The sequence below is a fragment of the Ranitomeya variabilis genome, chromosome 3, assembly GCF_051348905.1.
Source record: "Ranitomeya variabilis isolate aRanVar5 chromosome 3, aRanVar5.hap1, whole genome shotgun sequence".
Classification (NCBI taxonomy): Eukaryota; Metazoa; Chordata; class Amphibia; order Anura; family Dendrobatidae; genus Ranitomeya; species Ranitomeya variabilis.
Window position 1 is genome coordinate 747,012,052 of NC_135234.1, and position 20,527 is coordinate 747,032,578.

Genomic DNA, 20,527 nt, shown 5'->3' on the forward strand with positions numbered 1-20,527 from the left:
GCAGTATGTGAGCGCAGGGGAGAGAGCAGAGCAGTATGTGAGCACCGGGGAGAGAGCAGTGCAGTATGTGAGCACCAGGGAGAGAGCAGTGCAGTATGTGAGCGCAGGGGAGAGAGCAGAGCAGTATGTGAGCACCAGGGAGAGAGCAGTGCAGTATGTGAGCGCAGGGGAGAGAGCAGAGCAGTATGTGAGCACCGGGGAGAGAGCAGTGCAGTATGTGAGCACCAGGGAGAGAGCAGTGCAGTATGTGAGCACTGGGGAGAGAGCAGTGCAGTATGTGAGCACCAAGGAGAGAGCAGCGCAGTATGTGAGCACCAGGGAGAGAGCAGCGCAGTATGTGAGCACCGGGGAGAGAGCAGTGCAGTATGTGAGCACCAGGGAGAGCAGCGCAGTATGTGAGCACCAGGGAGAGAGCAGCGCAGTATGTGAGCGCAGGGGAGAGAGCAGTGCAGTATGTGAGCACCAGGGAGAGCAGCGCAGTATGTGAGCACCAGGGAGAGAGCAGCGCAGTATGTGAGCGCAGGGGAGAGAGCAGTGCAGTATGTGAGCACCAGGGAGAGAGCAGTGCAGTATGTGAGCACCAGGGAGAGAGCAGTGCAGTATGTGAGCACCGGGGAGAGAGCAGTGCAGTATGTGAGCGTGGGGGAGAGAGCAGTGCAGTATGTGAGCACCAGGGAGAGAGCAGTGCAGTATGTGAGCACCAGGGAGAGAGCAGTGCAGTATGTGAGCACCGGGGAGAGAGCAGTGCAGTATGTGAGCACCGGGGAGAGCAGCGCAGTATGTGAGCGCAGGGGAGAGAGCAGTGCAGTATGTGAGCACCAGGGAGAGAGCAGTGCAGTATGTGAGCACCAGGGAGAGAGCAGTGCAGTATGTGAGCACCGGGGAGAGAGCAGTGCAGTATGTGAGCACCAGGGAGAGCAGCGCAGTATGTGAGCGCAGGGGAGAGAGCAGTGCAGTATGTGAGCGCAGGGGAGAGAGCAGTGCAGTATGTGAGCACCAGGGAGAGAGCAGCGCAGTATGTGAGCACCAGGGAGAGAGCAATGCAGTATGTGAGCACCAGGGAGAGAGCAGCGCAGTATGTGAGAGCAGGGGAGAGAGCAGCGCAGTATGTGAGCACCAGGGAGATAGCAGCACAGTATGTGAACAGCAGGGAGAGAGCAGTGAGATATGTGAGCACCGGGGAGAGAGCAGTGCAGTGTGTGAGCACCAGGGAGATAGCAGCTTAGTATGTGAGCACCAGGGAGAGAGCAGAGCAGTATGTGAGCACCAGGAAGAGAGCAGCGCACTATGTGAACAGCAGGGAGAGAGCAGTGAGATATGTGAACACCGGGGTGAGAGCAGCGCAGTATGTGAGCACCAGGGAGATAGCAGCACAGTATGTGAACACCAGGGAGAGAGCAGTGAGAAATGTGAGCACCGGGGTGAGAGCAGCGCAGTATGTGAGCACCAGGGAGATAGCAGCTTAGTATGTGAGCACCAGGGGAGAAAGCAGTGCAGTATGTGAGCACCGGGGAGAGAGCAGTGCAGTATGTGAGCACCGGAGAGGGAGCAGCGCAGTATGTGAGAACCGGAGAGGGAGCAGCGCAGTATGTGAGCACCAGGGAGAGAGCAGTGCAGTATGTGAGCGCAGGGGAGAGAGCAGAGCAGTATGTGAGCACCGGGGAGAGAGCAGTGCAGTATGTGAGCACCAGGGAGAGAGCAGTGCAGTATGTGAGCACTGGGGAGAGAGCAGTGCAGTATGTGAGCACCAAGGAGAGAGCAGCGCAGTATGTGAGCACCAGGGAGAGAGCAGCGCAGTATGTGAGCACCGGGGAGAGAGCAGTGCAGTATGTGAGCACCAGGGAGAGAGCAGAGCAGTATGTGAGCACCAGGAAGAGAGCAGCGCACTATGTGAACAGCAGGGAGAGAGCAGTGAGAAATGTGAGCACCGGGGTGAGAGCAGCGCAGTATGTGAGCACCAGGGAGATAGCAGCTTAGTATGTGAGCACCAGGGGAGAAAGCAGTGCAGTATGTGAGCACCGGGGAGAGAGCAGTGCAGTATATGAGCACCGGAGAGGGAGCAGCGCAGTATGTGAGAACCGGAGAGGGAGCAGCGCAGTATGTGAGCACCGGGGAGCATGTGAGTCTGCGAGAAAGAAGTATGATATGCCATGGACTTTTATAGCCTCCACCCTGGATAAGCCTCCATCCATTGTTCCAACAGTAACTACCTATCAGCCCCATAGTCTCTATCCCTATTCCCTACTGTACACTCGCTTTGGCACAAATAATGTGTATTTATTCCTGACAATAAAGTTTCTTTGAATTTGAATTTTTAATTTGATAGAACAATAGATAGATAATAGATAGATAGATAATAGATAGGTAATAGACAGATAATAGATAGATAATAGATAGATAGATAATAGACAGATAATAGATAATAGATAGATAGATAGATAGATTTTATACATAGATCTCCTATATTACTAGTTTTACTCAGACAATGTCTGGGACATCTATTTTCTCAACAGGCACATTAAAACGATAATCCAGACCCGAAAAAAGGAGTCCTGGAATCCAGACAGACTGTCCCACCTGTTGGATATTATTGTAGATGGAGGAAGCAGGGGGTGCTCTTAAAAAAAACACAGTGAGCTGCTTTGCTTGCAGCTGTTGTGGTTCTGAGTTCAGGGACATCAATCTTTCGGCAGCGAGTGTAGTGTTGTAGCGAGCAAATATATGTTCTAATCCTGGAGATCTGGATTTTATTTGTTGCCTTCTTCTTTACTATATAGTGTTTCATGTGAAATCAGTAAAATTTACTTTGGAGCACAGGAAAATTACTTAAATGGCAGTTACACAATGTGAATATTTGTTCTTGAAGGCCATTTTTTTAATCCTAAATTGGTGCCAAACGATGTGCTGATTAATTATGTAGTATATTTTTATATCGGACACAATTCCATTTTTCCGATGCAGAGCCAGAGCCCCAAAGTCCCTGCCTCGACTTAAAACTAATGATAGAACCGTGCGTGCCTGCAGCCACCACTAGAGGGAGCTTAGGAGCTTACTGCATACTGATAAATAATACGTTGAGCTGAATAATAAAACAGTAGTCAGTGCGCTCCCAAGCTCCCCCTAGTGGCAGCCAGGATTATATAATTGAATTTTTCTAAATGAATGCAAGAATAGGGTAAAAAACGAAATATAGGGGGCACAGAAACATTAGTAGCCACACAACTTTCCCATATACAGATACAATTTAGTAGGTTTTGACATAGAAACTTTAAATGATAGATATAGTCTTGCCTCGTGGTGGGTTATCTGTTACATCCAACTGTGCATGTCTAAGAGATCTCCTTACAGAGAGACATGTGGAACAATAAACAGCACATATTGATCTTATAGAACGAGACGCCACTGATTAATACACCTGTGACATCTGGGATATATGTTACGTGCGGGGGTTAACTGAGGACCGTTGATCTGGACTGTTTTCAAAAAAGTCTGGGACTCTGATATGTGGCATGTATGTATGTATATATATATATATATATATATATATATATATATATATATATATATATATATATATATATATATATATATATATATATATATACACTCACTGGCCACTTTATTAGGTACACCTGTCCAACTTCTTGTTAACACTTAATTTCTAATCAGCCAATCACATGGCGGCAACTCAGTGCATTTAGGCATGTAGACATGGTCAAGACAATCTCCTGCAGTTCAAACCGAGCATCAGTATGGGGAAGAAAGGTGATTTGAGTGCCTTTGAACGTGGCATGGTTGTTGGTGCCAGAAGGGCTGGTCTGAGTATTTCAGAAACTGCTGATCTACTGGGATTTTCACGCACAACCATCTCTAGGGTTTACAGAGAATGGTCCGAAAAAGAAAAAAAATCCAGTGAGCGGCAGTTCTGTGGGCGGAAATGCCTTGTTGATGCCAGAGGTCAGAGGAGAATGGGCAGACTGGTTCGAGCTGATAGAAAGGCAACAGTGACTCAAATCGCCACCCGTTACAACCAAGGTAGGCCTAAGAGCATCTCTGAACGCACAGTGCGTCGAACTTTGAGGCAGATGGGCTACAGCAGCAGAAGACCACACCGGGTACCACTCCTTTCAGCTAAGAACAGGAAACTGAGGCTACAATTTGTACAAGCTCATCGAAATTGGACAGTAGAAGATTGGAAAAACGTTGCTTGGTCTGGTGAGTCTCGATTTCTGCTGCGACATTCGGATGGTAGGGTCAGAATTTGGCGTAAACAACATGAAAGCATGGATCCATCCTGCCTTGTATGGAGCATCTTTGGGATGTGCAGCCGACAAATCTGCGGCAACTGTGTGATGCCATCATGTCAATATGGACCAAAATCTCTGAGGAATGCTTCCAGCACCTTGTTGAATCTATGCCACGAAGAATTGAGGCAGTTCTGAAGGCAAAAGGGGGTCCAACCCGTTACTAGCATGGTGTACCTAATAAAGTGGCCGGTGAGTGTATATATACTGTATATTGGCTGAGGTATATAGAGCTATATGGGTTTTCCATGTTAACGATTATCCAATATATGAATGTACTTTCATTGCAGGTGAACTTCTACTATACACCCGGTTGTTGATCCCGGCCAATGTCCATGAAGTCGTTGAACTGTGCAGAGAGCCATGTGAGCAGATGATCTGACAACGCTTTACACACCCCTAGTAACATGTTCGCTACAAACCATCCCCCTCCTTGTAAATGAGATTGAATCAATATTCCAGCTATTACTGCTTACAATGTCAGCGGTTGCTTAGAAGAAGGCCTGTCACTTTCCATAAATATATACATTTTTTTCCCCCATTGGTGTAAATGCCGCTGTTCTTCTCAGTCCGCCGACGTTTTCCATTTGTTTCTGTGACTCTCCATTGCCGAGATATGACCCCTTCTTTTCTGTTTATAGATCTAGCCTTATTGGCCAACTAGGCGTGATCCTCAAGACGACGCCCACAGAAAAGAGCTGTGGATCACGCCCACTTGGTCAAAAAAAGATGATATCTGTATAGGTAAGAAGGAGCCCATATCTCGGGAATGGAGAGGCGTAGAGACGAAAGAAAAACAACGCCGGATTCAGGAGAACAGCGGCATTTTTACTGGGTAAAAATAAGTCACGTACATGACTTATGTGAACTCAAAGACTCCACACAACCGTCCATGAAGACAGGCATAATGCAGCTCATAGATAACGTAGATGTGTTCCTGCAATCTTTTGTAAATTGCAGCAAATAATGCGATATGACAATATGTGTACACTGATTAAAGGGTTAAAGCAGAGTCCACATAACCGCCCACCAAAACGGGTTATTAGAGTGCGTCGGTCTTAGGGTACAATCCTGTGTTGTGAATTTTGCAGTAATTTCATGATGGAAAATGATGTGGCGGAAACGTGTAAACAAATTAAAGGGTTAAAGGAGTGTAAGGTTCAGAGCGTCCGCATGACCGTCCGCAGGCTTACAGGTATATCTTACGGGTTTCATAAGAATAACAGCACCTGCTGGGAGTTGTAGTGCAGCACTGAATATGTAATGCCTGACGGGGACGTTTCTCTCACAGGCCATGTGGTGGTAGTGGGAGTAGAATACCCTCTAGAAGTGTGACAATATGGCTGACGGCTTCCACCTGTCAGATGTATGCGCCAGTCACAGACCGGGAGGGAGGAAGGAGCACAAACATCCTTCCAATTAAACGAGTCCCAGTGGACATGTCTAATAGCTTGTTCTCGGTGCGTAACATAATCCTAGTATTATTTTAAAGATCCGATCTGGTAAAAAAAATGCAAACTTAGGATTCATGAAAGGAACATATTGGACGATTAATGTTCTAATAGTCTAATGTTGAGCGCCGGGCATAATGGTGGATGTCTAGGGTGTAAGCCAGGGCAGCCAATCAGATCAGGGCTACCATTCTGAAAATGAACATCTGAAAAAGAAAGCAACCACTCCATTGGTTGCTACGGGCAACACCCGGGTCCTTCTCTTAGTATTGTTTACATGGCCTCCATTATAAGCCTTCAGACATCTGAAATCTGAAATTAAGAGTGTTTAGCCGCCGTATGCCATGCTGTAGTACAGAAATACATTATAGGCTATATAAAAATGATTACAGTGATCGTGGGGGGTGAGACCTTTAAGCTTTACAAAATGGCCGCCCACTGTTTTTATCTGTGTGATGAAATGCAAGTCCTAATAATCTCCCTCATATTATTATGCAGAACAGGCGCCATTTACTACATAGGCCAATTTCACACATCTACGTTTGAAGGTCAGAATACGGACCGGAATGTACAGAACCGGCCATGGGTCTTCTATCCCGAACTTTACAGCCTTAGGCCGGGATCACACATGCGAGGAACACGGCCGAGTCTCGCATGTTAATACCCAGCCCTGCCGTGAGCAGAGCGTGCGGCCGCATAGCAATACATGGATCCGCACGCTTCGCTCCTGAGTGCCAGCAGGAGTCCCGGGTTTTAACATGTGAGACTCGGTCGTGTTTCTCGCATGTGTGATCCGATCCCGGCCTTAGACGGGCATCAAGCTGTTGAGTTCGGGGTTAGGAGACCTGCAAAATGGACTCAAGACATGGCGGTCCAGACTCGAGACCTGGGGGTCCAGACTCGAGACATGGCAGTCCAGACTCGAGACATGGAAGTCCAGACTCAAGACATGGAAGTCCAGACTCAAGACATGGAAGTCCAGACTCAAGACACGGGGGGGTCTAGAATCAAAACACGGGGGTCCAGACTCAAGACATGGCGGTCCAGACTCGAGACATGGGGGTCCAGACTCGAGACATGGGGGTCCAGACTCGAGACATGGGGGGTCCAAACTCGAGACATGGCGGTCCAGACTCGAGACATGGCGGTCCAGACTCGAGACATGGCGGTCCAGACTCGAGACATGGCGGTCCAGACTCAAGACACGATGGGTCTAGAATCAAAACACGGGGGTCCAGACTCGAGACATGGCGGTCCAGACTCGAGACATGGGGGTCCAGACTTGAGACATGGGGGGTCCAAACTCGAGACATGGCGGTCCAGACTCGAGACATGGGGGTCCAGACTCGAGACATGGGGGTCCAGACTCGAGACATGGGGTCCAGACTCGAGACCTGGGGGGTCCAAACTCGAGACATGGCGGTCCAGACTCGAGACATGGCGGTCCAGACTCACTCGAGACATGGGGGTCCAGACTCGAGACATGGCGGTCCAGACTCGAGACATGGGGGTCCAGACTCGGATGTGTGAAGCCAACCTTAGAAGCAGGCCTCATGTACATGGCAGCCATATTGGCTGGAGCCCAGCGACGCTTCTATGTACTCGGACAGGGTCCGTGACATATTGCAATATGCTAATACACGGGTCTTCACCAGGATTCCTGATGGCTGCCTGCAGAGATTGAGACATCTGCACTTGTCTTCTATATAATGAGATACTTGCTATGGAGATTAGGTCAGTGCCATACTGCCGCCCGGGGAGAGCAGGCGAAAAATACACAAAATGTATTACCTGTAATGGCAGCTGTACGTTATGAGATATGACGGCTTCTGGGCGCTCCTGTGCACGCCAACAATGGGGCCAAAGGTGTAAAGTGCTCCCCTGCATCATATCACACGTTAGGATAATATCTAGTGTCCTCGAAATGGGAAACACTATGATTAAGAGATATTAAATATAAAAATATATTTATACAGCGCAAACGTCCAGTATCATTACCAGGACTCGTTCACACTTACCATTTCTTGCTGAACCCTTTTCCCTCCCTTTTTCAGGGCAGAGAAAGGGCAATGTTTTGTTTTTCAAAATGGCGCACGGGTATTATTTTTTCCCTTTAATCTGTTTGGCTATTTTTTTTAGAGCCCAAAAAGGATCATTATGCTAAACGGCGCAAAATTTGCCCCAAATTTTCAGATATACATAAAATTACTCGGGGAGGATGGACTGGAAACCGCAAAGCCTGCTTGAAAACATGCGAATGCATAAAAAAAACAGACTGAAAAATGAAAATAAGAAGGAGGCGCAAAGCAAAAACAGGCCACAAAACACCCAAAACTAGACAAAAAGAAGGAACAAAAATAGTTTTTCTATTGCATTTGTTATGCAGTTTTTTACTTTTTTTTTTAAGTAGTTTTGACGCATAGGTTTTTTTTCCATGTCAGAGTGCAAAAATCACTTGAATTTCGCACTTAAAAAACATAATTTGCATTTTTATGTGTTTTTTTTTTTAGATTCCCAATTGAACCCTATCAGTAACTGAGATTTTAAAAATCTCATTTATTTTGCCTTTACTGTAAAACAATGGCTTTTCTTTTACACCAGCAATTGTAAATGGAAAAAGAAGTATGAAAAACGCTACGTGTGAACCAGTCCTAAGGCCCGTGCAGCATGCAATAAGAGCATGTAGCAGAGCTTAGTTTGTAATTTGTCACAATAGCCATATGCTCTGACATTTTTTTTTATTGGTTATCTATAGCGTTCCCTCCCATAGTTGTCATCCCCCCACAAAGCTTTTGCCTCAGGAGGATTTGCTGGCGTTCATAGAAATGGATGCCCATTAATTTCAGCGGGTGCTGCGCAAGCAATTCCAGCAGCCGTAACATCAGATTGTGAATAATCCCTGTATCAGAATTGCTCCGTCATGAAAAAATGGTGTCCGACATATTTCATACAAAATCAAAGACTAAACGACAAATTCAGCTCGGCTACATGGGAAAATACGCACATACAGATGCAGTAATTATTATTATTACATTGGCGCCTTCTTTTAATTTGCGCCTTTTTAAACTGTTTCCTATTCTCTCACTATCTTATATTCTCCCATATGGGCGAGGTTTGGGGGTTTCCAAATGTTTTTGGGCCGATTCATCAATTGCGAGATTTTAAAAATGTGCACAATTTTTGCAAAAAAATTGCACTTTGGCCCTCCCCCTCCTTTCCTCCGGAATGATTTTTAGGTATGCATGTAATTAGGACGCGACTTTTTGCGCCATAAGGACGCAAAACAGGTTATACTCTTGACATTGCGCCAAAATTGGTGCGCCATTAAGAAGAATTTAGCGCAAAAAAAAATCAACACATACAAGAAAAAAAACAAATGTGACAAAAAAAAAACACCAAAAATGATGAATCGGGCACGCTGTGTTTTTATGTAAAAACATTTTTTTTGCCGTGTTTTTATATTTTTTTTCCATTTTTTTTTACGCGGCCAGATGAGCCTACGTTATAACATGCACTAAACGTGATACATTTTGGTTTGTGACCGTTTTAGGGTCAGTGACTTTTGTGCCATGTAGCGTGCTCTGGGTATGGCTGGCGTTTTTTCAAGGGTCTTTACAGTGAAAAAAACGCAAATAACATGCAGGGAATGACATTAATGCTGGGTTCACATATTTCGGGCTCATCTTCTTTGCGCCTAACGCAACTCAACGGATCAGAGCTGATGACAAAAATAGGCATCGATTGCCACCAGCCTGTTCCACCATGGTCCACAACTCCACATACTACCTAAAAAAAAATACTGAACCGGCGCCTGCACCTGTCTGGAGCAAAATCTGAAGCGCTGGACAGATTGGAACAATCCCATTGTGGTGTCCCCATCAGTTTCAGCCTGGTGTTTTAGGTTAATGCCATATGGAATTGGCTGCCATAGGTGGACCCAGCCTAAATAAAAAAACAACATAAAACACCACTAAAAAAATCCACAAAAATATACTAAAAACACCTACTACTATGTTTTCATAGATTAATGCATATAGATAAATCCACACCAATAAGTACATATCTTTGCGTGTTATATGGACCCTTGATCCCCATCTACTAGGCGCACCCTGACTATACAGTAGCCAACACTACGAACCAACTGTGCTAAAATATACCATAATTAAATGAAAAACATCATACAATATAAGAAATAACTAAAAACACCATATACTATGCACCCTACACATATCCAGCCTATGCTTTATGTCCTATGACAGCCAACACCAGCCCACTAATGCTACTAAAAATACATAAATGAAAAATAACTCAAATTAACTAAAACACACCATATGCTATCATCATATACATATATACAGACTCTATATCCTACTAACGTGACTAAAATGTATGGAGAGTGATAAAACACACCATATACTATGCTAAACACATATACACAGTCTATATACTGCCTGATGTCATACACCAGCCAACGCAATACTAAAAACTCAAATATAATTTAAATAAAATAACAAAAAATGTAAAAAAATAAATAAATATGCCATATACTATACACCCTACACATATACAGCCTATGCTTTATGTCCTATGACAGTCAACACCATCCTACTAATGCTACTAAAAATACATAAATGGAAAATAAAATAACTCAAATTAACTAAATACACCATATGCTATGCATCATATACATATATACAGACTACTGTATAAATTCTATATCCTACTAACACAACTAAAATGTATGAAAAGTGATAAAACACACCATATACTATGCAAAGCACACATATACACAGTCTATATACTGCATGATGTCATACACCAGCCAACGCCATACTAAAAACTCGATATAAATTAAATGAAAAATGAAATAAAATAACAACATATATAAAAAAAAAATCTAAATATGCCATGTACAATGCACCATGCACATCTACGAAGCCCATACATTGGGTTATGTCCTATGGAAGTCAACAGCATCCATCTAACTAATATATCAACGCAATAAAATAACCTAATAAAATATGTAAAATAAATAAAATATATAAACGCATATATTCCACGCCCTGCCTTACGTCCTATAACTGTGAACAGAATCCAAACGACTAATATATAAATAAATGAAAAATAAAATAACCTAATAAAATATGTAAAATCATAAATATATATCAGATATAATAAAACGAATAAACGCTGAACGCACCATATACAGTCTATACCTCCCCTTATGTCCTATCGGCATCCCGATGACAGCCGACACAAACCTCTTACTTTGCTTGATAAAGAAACAAAAAAATAAATAAATAAGTAAAAAAAATAATAAAACATAAAATAAAAAAATAAACAAAAGTTAGATGTACTATAATAAAATATTGCAAAAAAAATATTAAAAATCCCCAAAAATAACTTTAATCTAGCCATGAGCAGGTGCTGAATTGCCTCTTCATTTCCAGGAGGGTTACAATGTATACAGCTGACTTTGCTACTCTGTATATACAGCCATGATACAGTATATACAGTATACACCCTCCCCAGGTCCTATGAGATCCGGAGCGGCGAGGACTCCCCTTACCTCTCACATGAGGGCAGCTTCATGAACTGTCCCCAGTCTTGCACTTGTCCTAGATGGTCCTCCATGCTCTTTCCAAAAACAGCCCCGCAACACAAGTGCAACCTGCCTGCTCCATTCTCCACCTCTCCTCAAGATGATAGATGCTACCAAGGTAACCAGGATGGAATCTCAGCCTTCGCACACTTTACTACATAAAGTCTACTTTATAGTCAAAAATTATCCCCCCCCCCCTCAAAAAAAAATTATCCGGAAGATTCCTTGCAGAAGACTCAAGACTTGTCCGGGGAATTCAGCAGTTTGAAAAAGTTGCCATCACCTTCCTTCAATGAAGAAAAAAAATGTGACTTGGAGATGGGGGAAGAAAATCCTGGAGCAGAGAGGGGGGGAGGGGATTGGGAGGTAGTGGAGGAGGAGGAGGAGGAGGAGGGTAGTGCTGTGATGTGACATACATATGGAATGAGCTTTGGAACAATGCTGTCAAAACAGCCAGTGCCTTCTCCACTCATAGGCAGCTGCTTTCTGGACAGTGCGGTATAAAAGGAGTTGGGGTAGAGCCCCCAGACTAAGCCTGGTGAGAACCCCAGCATCTCCGCCTGGTGCGCTGCCGCACTTACTCCTTACAATTGGCTCTGGATTCCTTTACAAGACACATCCTAATTCATAAATCACCCATTAGAGAAATCGGATGTCTTCAGGCTGTGGAACTACAAGTGCCTGCACACTTAGCTGGACCCCTGCCCTTCATTTGCCCTTAGTCTTCGGTTGGCACTTGTGGTTTTACGACAACTGCTTCACTTGTGCGTGGCGGCGCCGCCGCTTCGAAATAACTACTATTTCGTTAACAATTTCCTGAATTAAAATGACCCTAATTTTGGCAGATTTGTGGTAGAGATAAGTTACCTTCCCGCGGGACGTATTTGCTGCGGAATTCTGGCAGCGGAGATTCCGCAGCGACTGCCCACAGCGGTATTTATCGTGGCAGATATCATTGGAAAAAAGGTGCACACACATTTCACACGATAAGGGGTGAAAATTGGCACCTCTATCTACAACTAAAATCGCCATGAACGCAGCTCCTGTCAATTTCTGCTGCGGATATATTTCGTAGCATGTCTCAGCCCGTTCACACGCTGTGACTTTTTATGTCGTTTTTGGCGCAGAAAAAGCAGCAAACACGCTGATAAAATGCTCGGTAGAAAAAAAAACATATTCTTTTCTGTGCAAAAAAAAATTTCTATTCATTGGCACAGGCTTTCGAGATCTTTTTAAACGTTTCAGGCTTTCAAAAAACGCCAAGCGGTTGAAAGAAGTAAAAATTATATATATATATATACGCACACTGGTGAGAAATCACACCACACCACCAAATTAAAAGCTACACAATATGCCAAAAATGGCCTTAATGTCAACATTCCTTTACTCTGACATCTGATAATACCAAAGAACTAATAAAACTGTGAAAGGGAATCAATTAGGAAATTTCTACTAATTAATTTTATTTTTAGACAATTTTCAGAAATCAGGAAAAAAAATGCATGTTTTTTTTGCCATGATTTAAATAAAATAAAAAAAAACCAAACTACCCACAATGTGTGCTTGTACTTCTGGTTCGTTGCACACCGATTAGTAGATCCAGGGGGCTGATGAGGACCTGCATAGCCATGTGGCAAGAATACGATGAGATGTGAGAATATGACGGGATTATCGGTGCAGCGTTGGATTATCCAGGGACGCTCGGATAATGGCAGGTATAAATCATGGTGACGGTAGCTCTCAGGGGTACGTACACACGGCTACCTCAGACCAGGTTTGTTTGCTTTGATTTGCGGCTGACATAGCATTTATATATACGGGTCAGTGGAATCAAAGAAGAGAGCACCATATCTATAACGGAGGATCTTGTCCAATCCACGACATCGGTTCAGAAACGGCCAACTCAGTATAAACACAGCATAAGGCCTCACTCACACATCGGTTTTTCACGTATGGGCTCAATCCATGTTTTTCAGTAATAAACATATGCCCAATATAATCTAAGGCACACTTCACGTCACGTCATGGAGACATGCCTGTTTTTGATCCAAGTAACTGACAAAATTCAGTGCAGTGGATCTGTGAAAAGAATGGATAGCACTCAAATGCCATCCATGTGTCATCCGAGTGCTGCCATCCATTTGTCATCCGAGTGTCATAATCCATGTGTCATCCGAGTGCTGTCATCCGAGTGTCATAATCCATGTGTCATCTAAGTGCTGACATACTTGTGTCATTCGCGTGCTGCCCTATGTATTATCCAAGTACCGTCATCCCTGTGGCATACGTGTGTCATCCGAGTACTGCAATCCATGTGACATCTGAGTGCTGTCACCCATGTGTCATCCGAGTGCTGTCATCCATGTGACATCCGAGTGCTGCCATCCATGTGTCATCCAAGTGCTGTCATCCATGTGACATCGAGTACTGCCATCCATGTGTCATCCGAGTGCTGCCATCCATGTGTCATCTGAGTGCTGTCATCCATGTGACATTGAGTACTGCCATCCATGTGTCATCCGAGTACTGCCATCCATGTGTTATCCGAGTGCTGTCATCCATGAGTCATCCGAGTGCTGTCATCCATGTGTCATCCGAGTGCTGTCATCCATGTGACATCCTAGTGCTGCCATCCATGTGTCATCCGAGTGCTGCCATCCATGTGTCATCCGAGTGCTGTCATCCATGTGACATCTGAGTGCTGCCATCTATGTGTCATCCAAGTGCTGCCATCCATGTGTTATCCGAGTGCTGCCATCCATGTGTCATCCGAGTGCTGCCATCCATGTGTCATCCGAGTGCTGTCATCCATGTGACATCCGAGTGCTGCCATCTATGTGTCATCCGAGTGCTGCCATCCATGTGTTATCCGAGTGCTGCCATCCATGTGTCATCCGAGTGCTGTCATCCATGTGTCATCCAAGTGCTATCATCCATGTGTCATCCGAGTGCTGTCATCCATGTGTCATCCGAGTGCTGTCATCCATGTGTCATCCGAGTGCTGTCATCCATGTGTCATCCGAGTGCTGTCATCCATGTGACATCCGAGTGCTGTCATCCATGTGACATCCGAGTACTGCCATCCATGTGTCATCCGAGTGCTGTCATCCATGTGTCTTCCAAGTACTGCCATCCATGTGTCATCTGAGTGCTGTCATCCATGTGTCATCCGAGTGCTGTCATCCATGTGTCTTCCGAGTACTGTCATCCATGTATCATCTGAGTGCTGTCATCCATGTGACATCCGAGTACTGCCATCCATGTGTCATCCATGTGTCATCCGAGTGCTGTCATCCATGTGTCACCCAAGTGCTGTCTTCCATGTGTCTTCCGAGTACTGTCATCCATGTGTCATCTGAGTGCTGTCATCCATGTGACATCCGAGTACTGCCATCCATATGTCATCTGAGTGTCACAATCCATGTGTCATCCGAGTGCTGCCATCCATGTGTCATCCGAGTGCTGGCATACTTGTGTCATCCGAGTGCTGCCATCCATGTGTCATCCGAGTGCTGTCATCCATGTGTTATCCATGTGTCATCCGAGTGCTGTCATCCATGTGCCATCCGAGTGTCACAATCCATGTCTGAACTGTTGGTGCTTTGATTGACGGCTCAGTTGACCTACCTGAGACTGGGAGGTGCAGAGATGTCTCCAGGTGCTCCCTGTTCTTAGTAATTGCCCTGCTATTTAGGTGAGCTGTCTGACCCAGATCACTGCCAGTCAGAAGCTTCTGCTCTCTGGTGTGTGTTTACCGGATTCCTGTGCTGTGAGTTCTGATCTGCTGCTGCCTGACCTTTGGACCTTGTTCTGACTATCTGTTTGTTATTGCCCCTTTGCTTATTCGCTATTTCTTTGGTATTTTGACCCCGAACCGTGACCTGACTTGCGCCTTCATCTTTTCCCTTAGTTTACTATGTGCTCTCTTGGTACTTGACCCCAGACCGTCTGATTTATCTGCCTCATGGCCTATCCATGAGTTGTGACTGGCGTCACACTAACAGTAGTCACACGGTCCAAAAATGGATGACAACCGATCCAGAACATCAAAAAAATAGCTATCCATTTTTTTCTTGTACACAAATAATAGTTATGTCTAAATGAGGCCTAAATAATGGAAAAATGTAAAGCTCCTAAGGCCAGAGCACCTCACTAATAACATGCAATTCTAATGAGGCCATTCAGGACTCAAATTATACCAGCAAATTATATCTACACAACCGGTGTAGAGAATCAAAATAATACTACCATACAGTCTTCATAAGGCATCAATGATATACAGTATATCACTGTCGTATGGATACTATATGGTAGTATTACACTGAGCATTTAGACAATGTACAGCATAAATTTCCCACACAATAGTATCATTTAATGCCAAATAAAACTGAACTGATATTCCGTATCCACATAATGCCGCAATACAGCGTCTACATAACCTAAACACAAAATTAGGCCATGGTCACTATTTTACATCAGTATTTGTAAGCCAAAACCAAAAGTGGGACAATCAGAGGTCAAGTATAATAGAAACACATCACCACTTCTGTATTTTTCATCCACTCCTGGTTTTGACTTACAAAAATATTGATGTAAATTACTGATCAAATACTGAACATGTGAACGTGGCTTTAGAATGATTCTTCCAACTTGTGCCCATATATCACTGACATATATTTCCCACACAATAGTGTCATTCAGGCCAAATAAAGCGACTATTCAGAGTCCAGATAATACCGCAATGCAACATCTAAACATTATACCATACATTGCCTTTATAGTACTATTATGTATTTCCCATACAATAGTGCCATTTAATGCACAAATTAAACAGCTATTCAGTGTCTATATAATACTGCCATACAAAGTCTAAATGACGTCTGCATGGCATCTAAGTAATACTATCAAATAATGCACATATTTCACCCACACAATAGTGTCATTCAGTGTTCAGATAAAACCGCAAGGCGGTAAATAATACCGCAATGCAATATGCAAATAATACACCATGCAGTGCACCTATACCATTGATATAATTCATACACAATAGTAAATACAACTGTAATTCAGTGTCCAAATAACACTGCAATAAAATGTTTCACTTCTATGCCTTATAGTGCCCTTATATTACTGATATCTATTTCCCAAAAAATAGTATCACTCAGTGCCAAAAACAATCGTTATTGAGTACCTGAATAATACCTCCATACAATGTATAAATAACCAGTATATAGTATCTAAAATATACTACCATATAGTGCACTTATAACAATGGCATCTACTTCCCACACAGTAGTGATAATCTATGCCCAAATAAAACTGTCACTCTAAATGTCTAAATAATACACCCTGTTGTGCCCATATACCCATGATATATATTTTCTACTCAATAGTGTCATGCTATGCTCAAATAAAACAGTCTTTCAGTGTCCAAATAATACCGCAATGCAACGTCTAAATGACTTATATACGGAATCAGAATGAGTCTGCCAAATAATGCCCAAATAACCCGGTACATATTTGCGACCTAACAATGTCATACTATTCCCAAGTATATCTGCCATTCAGTGTCCAAATAATACCGCTATACGATGTCTACATTCAGTTTACGGGAATGGAAAATTTCTTGCTTGCAATCAGAGGCTAAAAACTAATACAAACAGTTGGTTACAATGGTGTCCAGTCCAGGCAATCCTTTATGAGCTAAAGCTTTCCCTTGTACTGATGGTTTCCTACAGAATTTAAGATTAAAACAAAATGGGCATATAATGTGTAGTAAATATATAGATAATTAGTAATAGTACACGTAAATAACATTTTTTGTTCAAAAAAGTGTAAAAGCCATCCAACTGCGACAAGGTGAACCCATCGGGATGGTACCTAACTCTTGTAGTTCACCTCACTATGTGTCAGCAGCAATCAAAACAGATGAAGGCAGAGCAGGACCTGAGTCCCAACTTTCCAGATACCGGTCTGTAGAAAACTATATAAACAAAATTAACAGCCCAAAAAGAGGGAGCCATGACTCTCTTTGCACAGAGTGCAAAAAACTAAAGCAAAACCAAAAAAAATGAGCCAGAGCCTATATTGGCATAAGTGTAAAGCATTGGTGTGCATTCACACTTGGCCATGTAACAGACATAGGTTTCCACTGGCAGGTGTCTGGGCAGTCGGGACCCAGGTCCTGCTCTGCCCTCATCTATTTTGATGTCTCCTGACACATAGTGAGGTGAACTACACAAGTTAGGGATCTTCCCGATTGGGTGCACCTTGTCTCAGTGGGATGACTTTTACGCTTTTTGATCCAAACAGTGATAACTAAGTACTCTATGTGATTTACATGCACTATTACTATTTATTTTCTTACTACAGGGTATTTGCTCATTTCGTTTTTATCATCGGTTCTGTCTGTTAAATGTCCACAGTGTGAATGAACACCTATGTAGTGATGAACGAACGTGTGTGCTTCAGGGATTCGCCGGTTTCAGACCCGGAACAGAGGCTTTGTATGAGTTATACATACCCCTGGAAAGTGGGTGCAGCCTTGCTCCATAGAAGTGTATGGAGAGTGAGGCCACGCCCTTAACAGTGATGCGGTCGGCTAGTGGGAGTGTCTGACAACAGGGTGCGGCCTTGCTCCATAGAAGTGTATGGAGAGTGAGGCCACGCCCTTAACAGTGACGCGGTCGGCTAGTGGGAGTGTCTGACTAGAGGGTGTGACTTTGCACCATAGAAGTGTATGGAGAGTGAGGCCACGCCCTGAACAGTGACTTGGCCGGCCAGTGGGAGTGTCTGATTAGAGGGTGCGGTCTTGCTCCATACACATGCATAGAGCCGAGGCTGCGCCCTGACCAGTGATGCGGCAGCCGTTGGGAGTGTCTGACTAGAGGGTGCGGCCTTGCTCCATAGAAGTGTATGGAGAGCGAGGACACGCCCTGAACAGTGACGTGGTCGGCTAGTGGGAGTGTCTTACTAGAGGGTGCAGCCTCACTCCATACACTTGTATAGAGCCGAGGCTGCACCCTGACCAGTGATGCGGCCGGCCAGTGGGAGTGTCTGACCAGAGGGTGCAGCCTTGCTCCATAGAAGTGTATGGAGAGCGAGGACACGCCCTCACCAGTGATGCGGCCGGCCAGTGGGAGTGTCTGACTAGGGGGTGCGGCCTTGCTCCATAGAAGTGTATGGAGAGCGAGGCCATGCCCTCACCAGTGATGCGGCCGGCCAGTGGGAGTGTCTGACTAGGGGGTGCGGCCTTGCTCCATAGAAGTGTATGGAGAGCGAGGCCATGCCCTCACCAGTGATGCAGATGGCCAGTGGGAGTGTCTGACTAGAGGGTGCGGCCTTGCTCCATACAAGTGTATGGAGAGCGAGGGCGCGCCCACTGGCCAGGAGTATGTATAACTCATACCTACCCTCCGTTCACGGGTCTGAAACCAATGAATCCCCGCAGATCACAGTGTGTGTGCTGGGGGCATTAATAAGTCGGCAGTCACACAGACTTATCGATTTGGACCAGACAACCCTTTTAATGCACCAGTGCAGAGTCTCGTATGTTTCGCTTACACAAGTTTGCTGGGACCAGATATAACTGTGGCAAATTCTCCGGTAAAGTAGCCATGAGGAGCCTAGTGATGCCGGACTGTGCTCAGTCTACACGCTATCACTGCTACTGTTACCCTAAGGGGTCCTAAATGGGACCCCTGACATCTCGGGTCTACTTGATGAGACACCATAAATGTGACTTGCTCCCAGCAGCTCCGCACTGCGGCGTTACATTGCGTCGGGGACTTCGCCCATAAGACCATGTGTACAGGAGGGAGACACATTGTCCACATTCCTCTGGGTATGGTTCCTGCTGGAGCTGCTGTTCGTTCAAGTTTATGTGTGAGGCGCTATGTTTATGGAGGGAACACATGTCTTGAAAAAACAGTTGCCCAAATGCGAATAACAGCTGACATTTTCTTACAAGCCTGAGGAGCAGACATTAAAGGGGAGACAGAGCAATTGGTCAACTGGAAGAAAAGTTATAAAAAAACTGCTTACGTTGGCATGGCGTGGTGGCACATAGGTTGTCATTACTGCATTAAGGCTCTATCAGCTGGGTCATGAGGTTTTTGAGAAACTACAACCCCCAGCAAGCACTGGAAATAATGGTCCTGGGACATAGTGCTAGAAATAAGGAATGACAGAATCGATGTCCCACCACGCCGTGCACCCTTCTATGATGTTCAGTATCTCCACCAGCATTCGGTCTTACTGGTTGAGTAGGAAAGTCTTCTGCCCAGTATCCATTGTATCACGGCTTAAGGGCTCCCTCACACCAGTGTCTAATACAGAGGAGTGCCATGTGAGATTGCGCCAATGCAAGTAAATGGGTGCGAGAAAAAAAAAAATCGGACGGCATACGGACCATAACTAAACCACTAAACCCATAACAACTCTCACGGCACAAAAAACTGCATGTAACATCAACCACAAAAGAGAAAAGCAGTATATAGTGCCAATATATCAAAGTTTTATTAAATCTATTAAAATCGCACAAACATACACAAGGTAGCTACTTTAAAAAGCAGAGACAGCCACTGCCGGTGTATTATACCGGTTATTCAATCATGATAATGCCTGCATAATATAGTGAATCACACTTGCAATTTACATGCACATCGACTATCCAGTATAGGGGCATACCGCCCAGTCAAAGTCACTGATGGCAATGCAAAAAACATAAACAATAATGAGCAGCACTTACATGAAAAAGATGTCTCTATAGTGTGGCGTCCCCGCCGCCCCAACGCACGTTTCGCTTCTTCGTCAGGAGGCGTGTGTTGGGGAGGGGTGAGGCTGTATTTAAAGTATGGCTGGCCAATCAGTTGTGTGTAATACGGAGGCGCGTCTCAGCGCATCAGGTGGCACAAGGCAGCTAGTGAGTTAGTTCCGGAATCATATTTGCGCAGGCGCGGCCGACGTCACTCTTCATTGAGACGCATAGACCCGCGGCCGTGAAGCGCAAGCTTACATGGGCCGTCATGGAGACGGCGCATGCGCAAGTCTTCTAATGGCCACTCGTGTAAGCGTCAAAGAGCGAGGCAGCCGGGCCTGCGCTGATTGCGGTAACTATAGAAGAAGGAAAGGAACAGAACAATGTGTCTAAACTAGAAAATGTGTAAAAT

General features: G+C 44.6%; 1 protein-coding gene across 8 annotated transcripts in view; it reads right to left on the reverse strand.

The window, feature by feature from the left end:
• Window positions 1-20,527, reverse strand: part of FAT3 (FAT atypical cadherin 3) — a 711,071-nt gene that overhangs the window by 523,974 nt on the left and 166,570 nt on the right. For 5 of the 8 annotated variants that reach the window (XM_077298548.1, XM_077298542.1, XM_077298547.1 and 2 more), the window contains exon 1: window positions 11,325-11,793. The exons of the other annotated variants lie outside the window; for them this stretch is intronic. In XM_077298548.1, coding sequence (XP_077154663.1) covers window positions 11,325-11,389 — 65 coding nt within the window. In that variant the 5' untranslated portion in view covers window positions 11,390-11,793. Of the gene's footprint in view, window positions 1-11,324; window positions 11,794-20,527 lie in introns of those variants that run through there. 8 annotated transcript variants of the gene reach the window in all.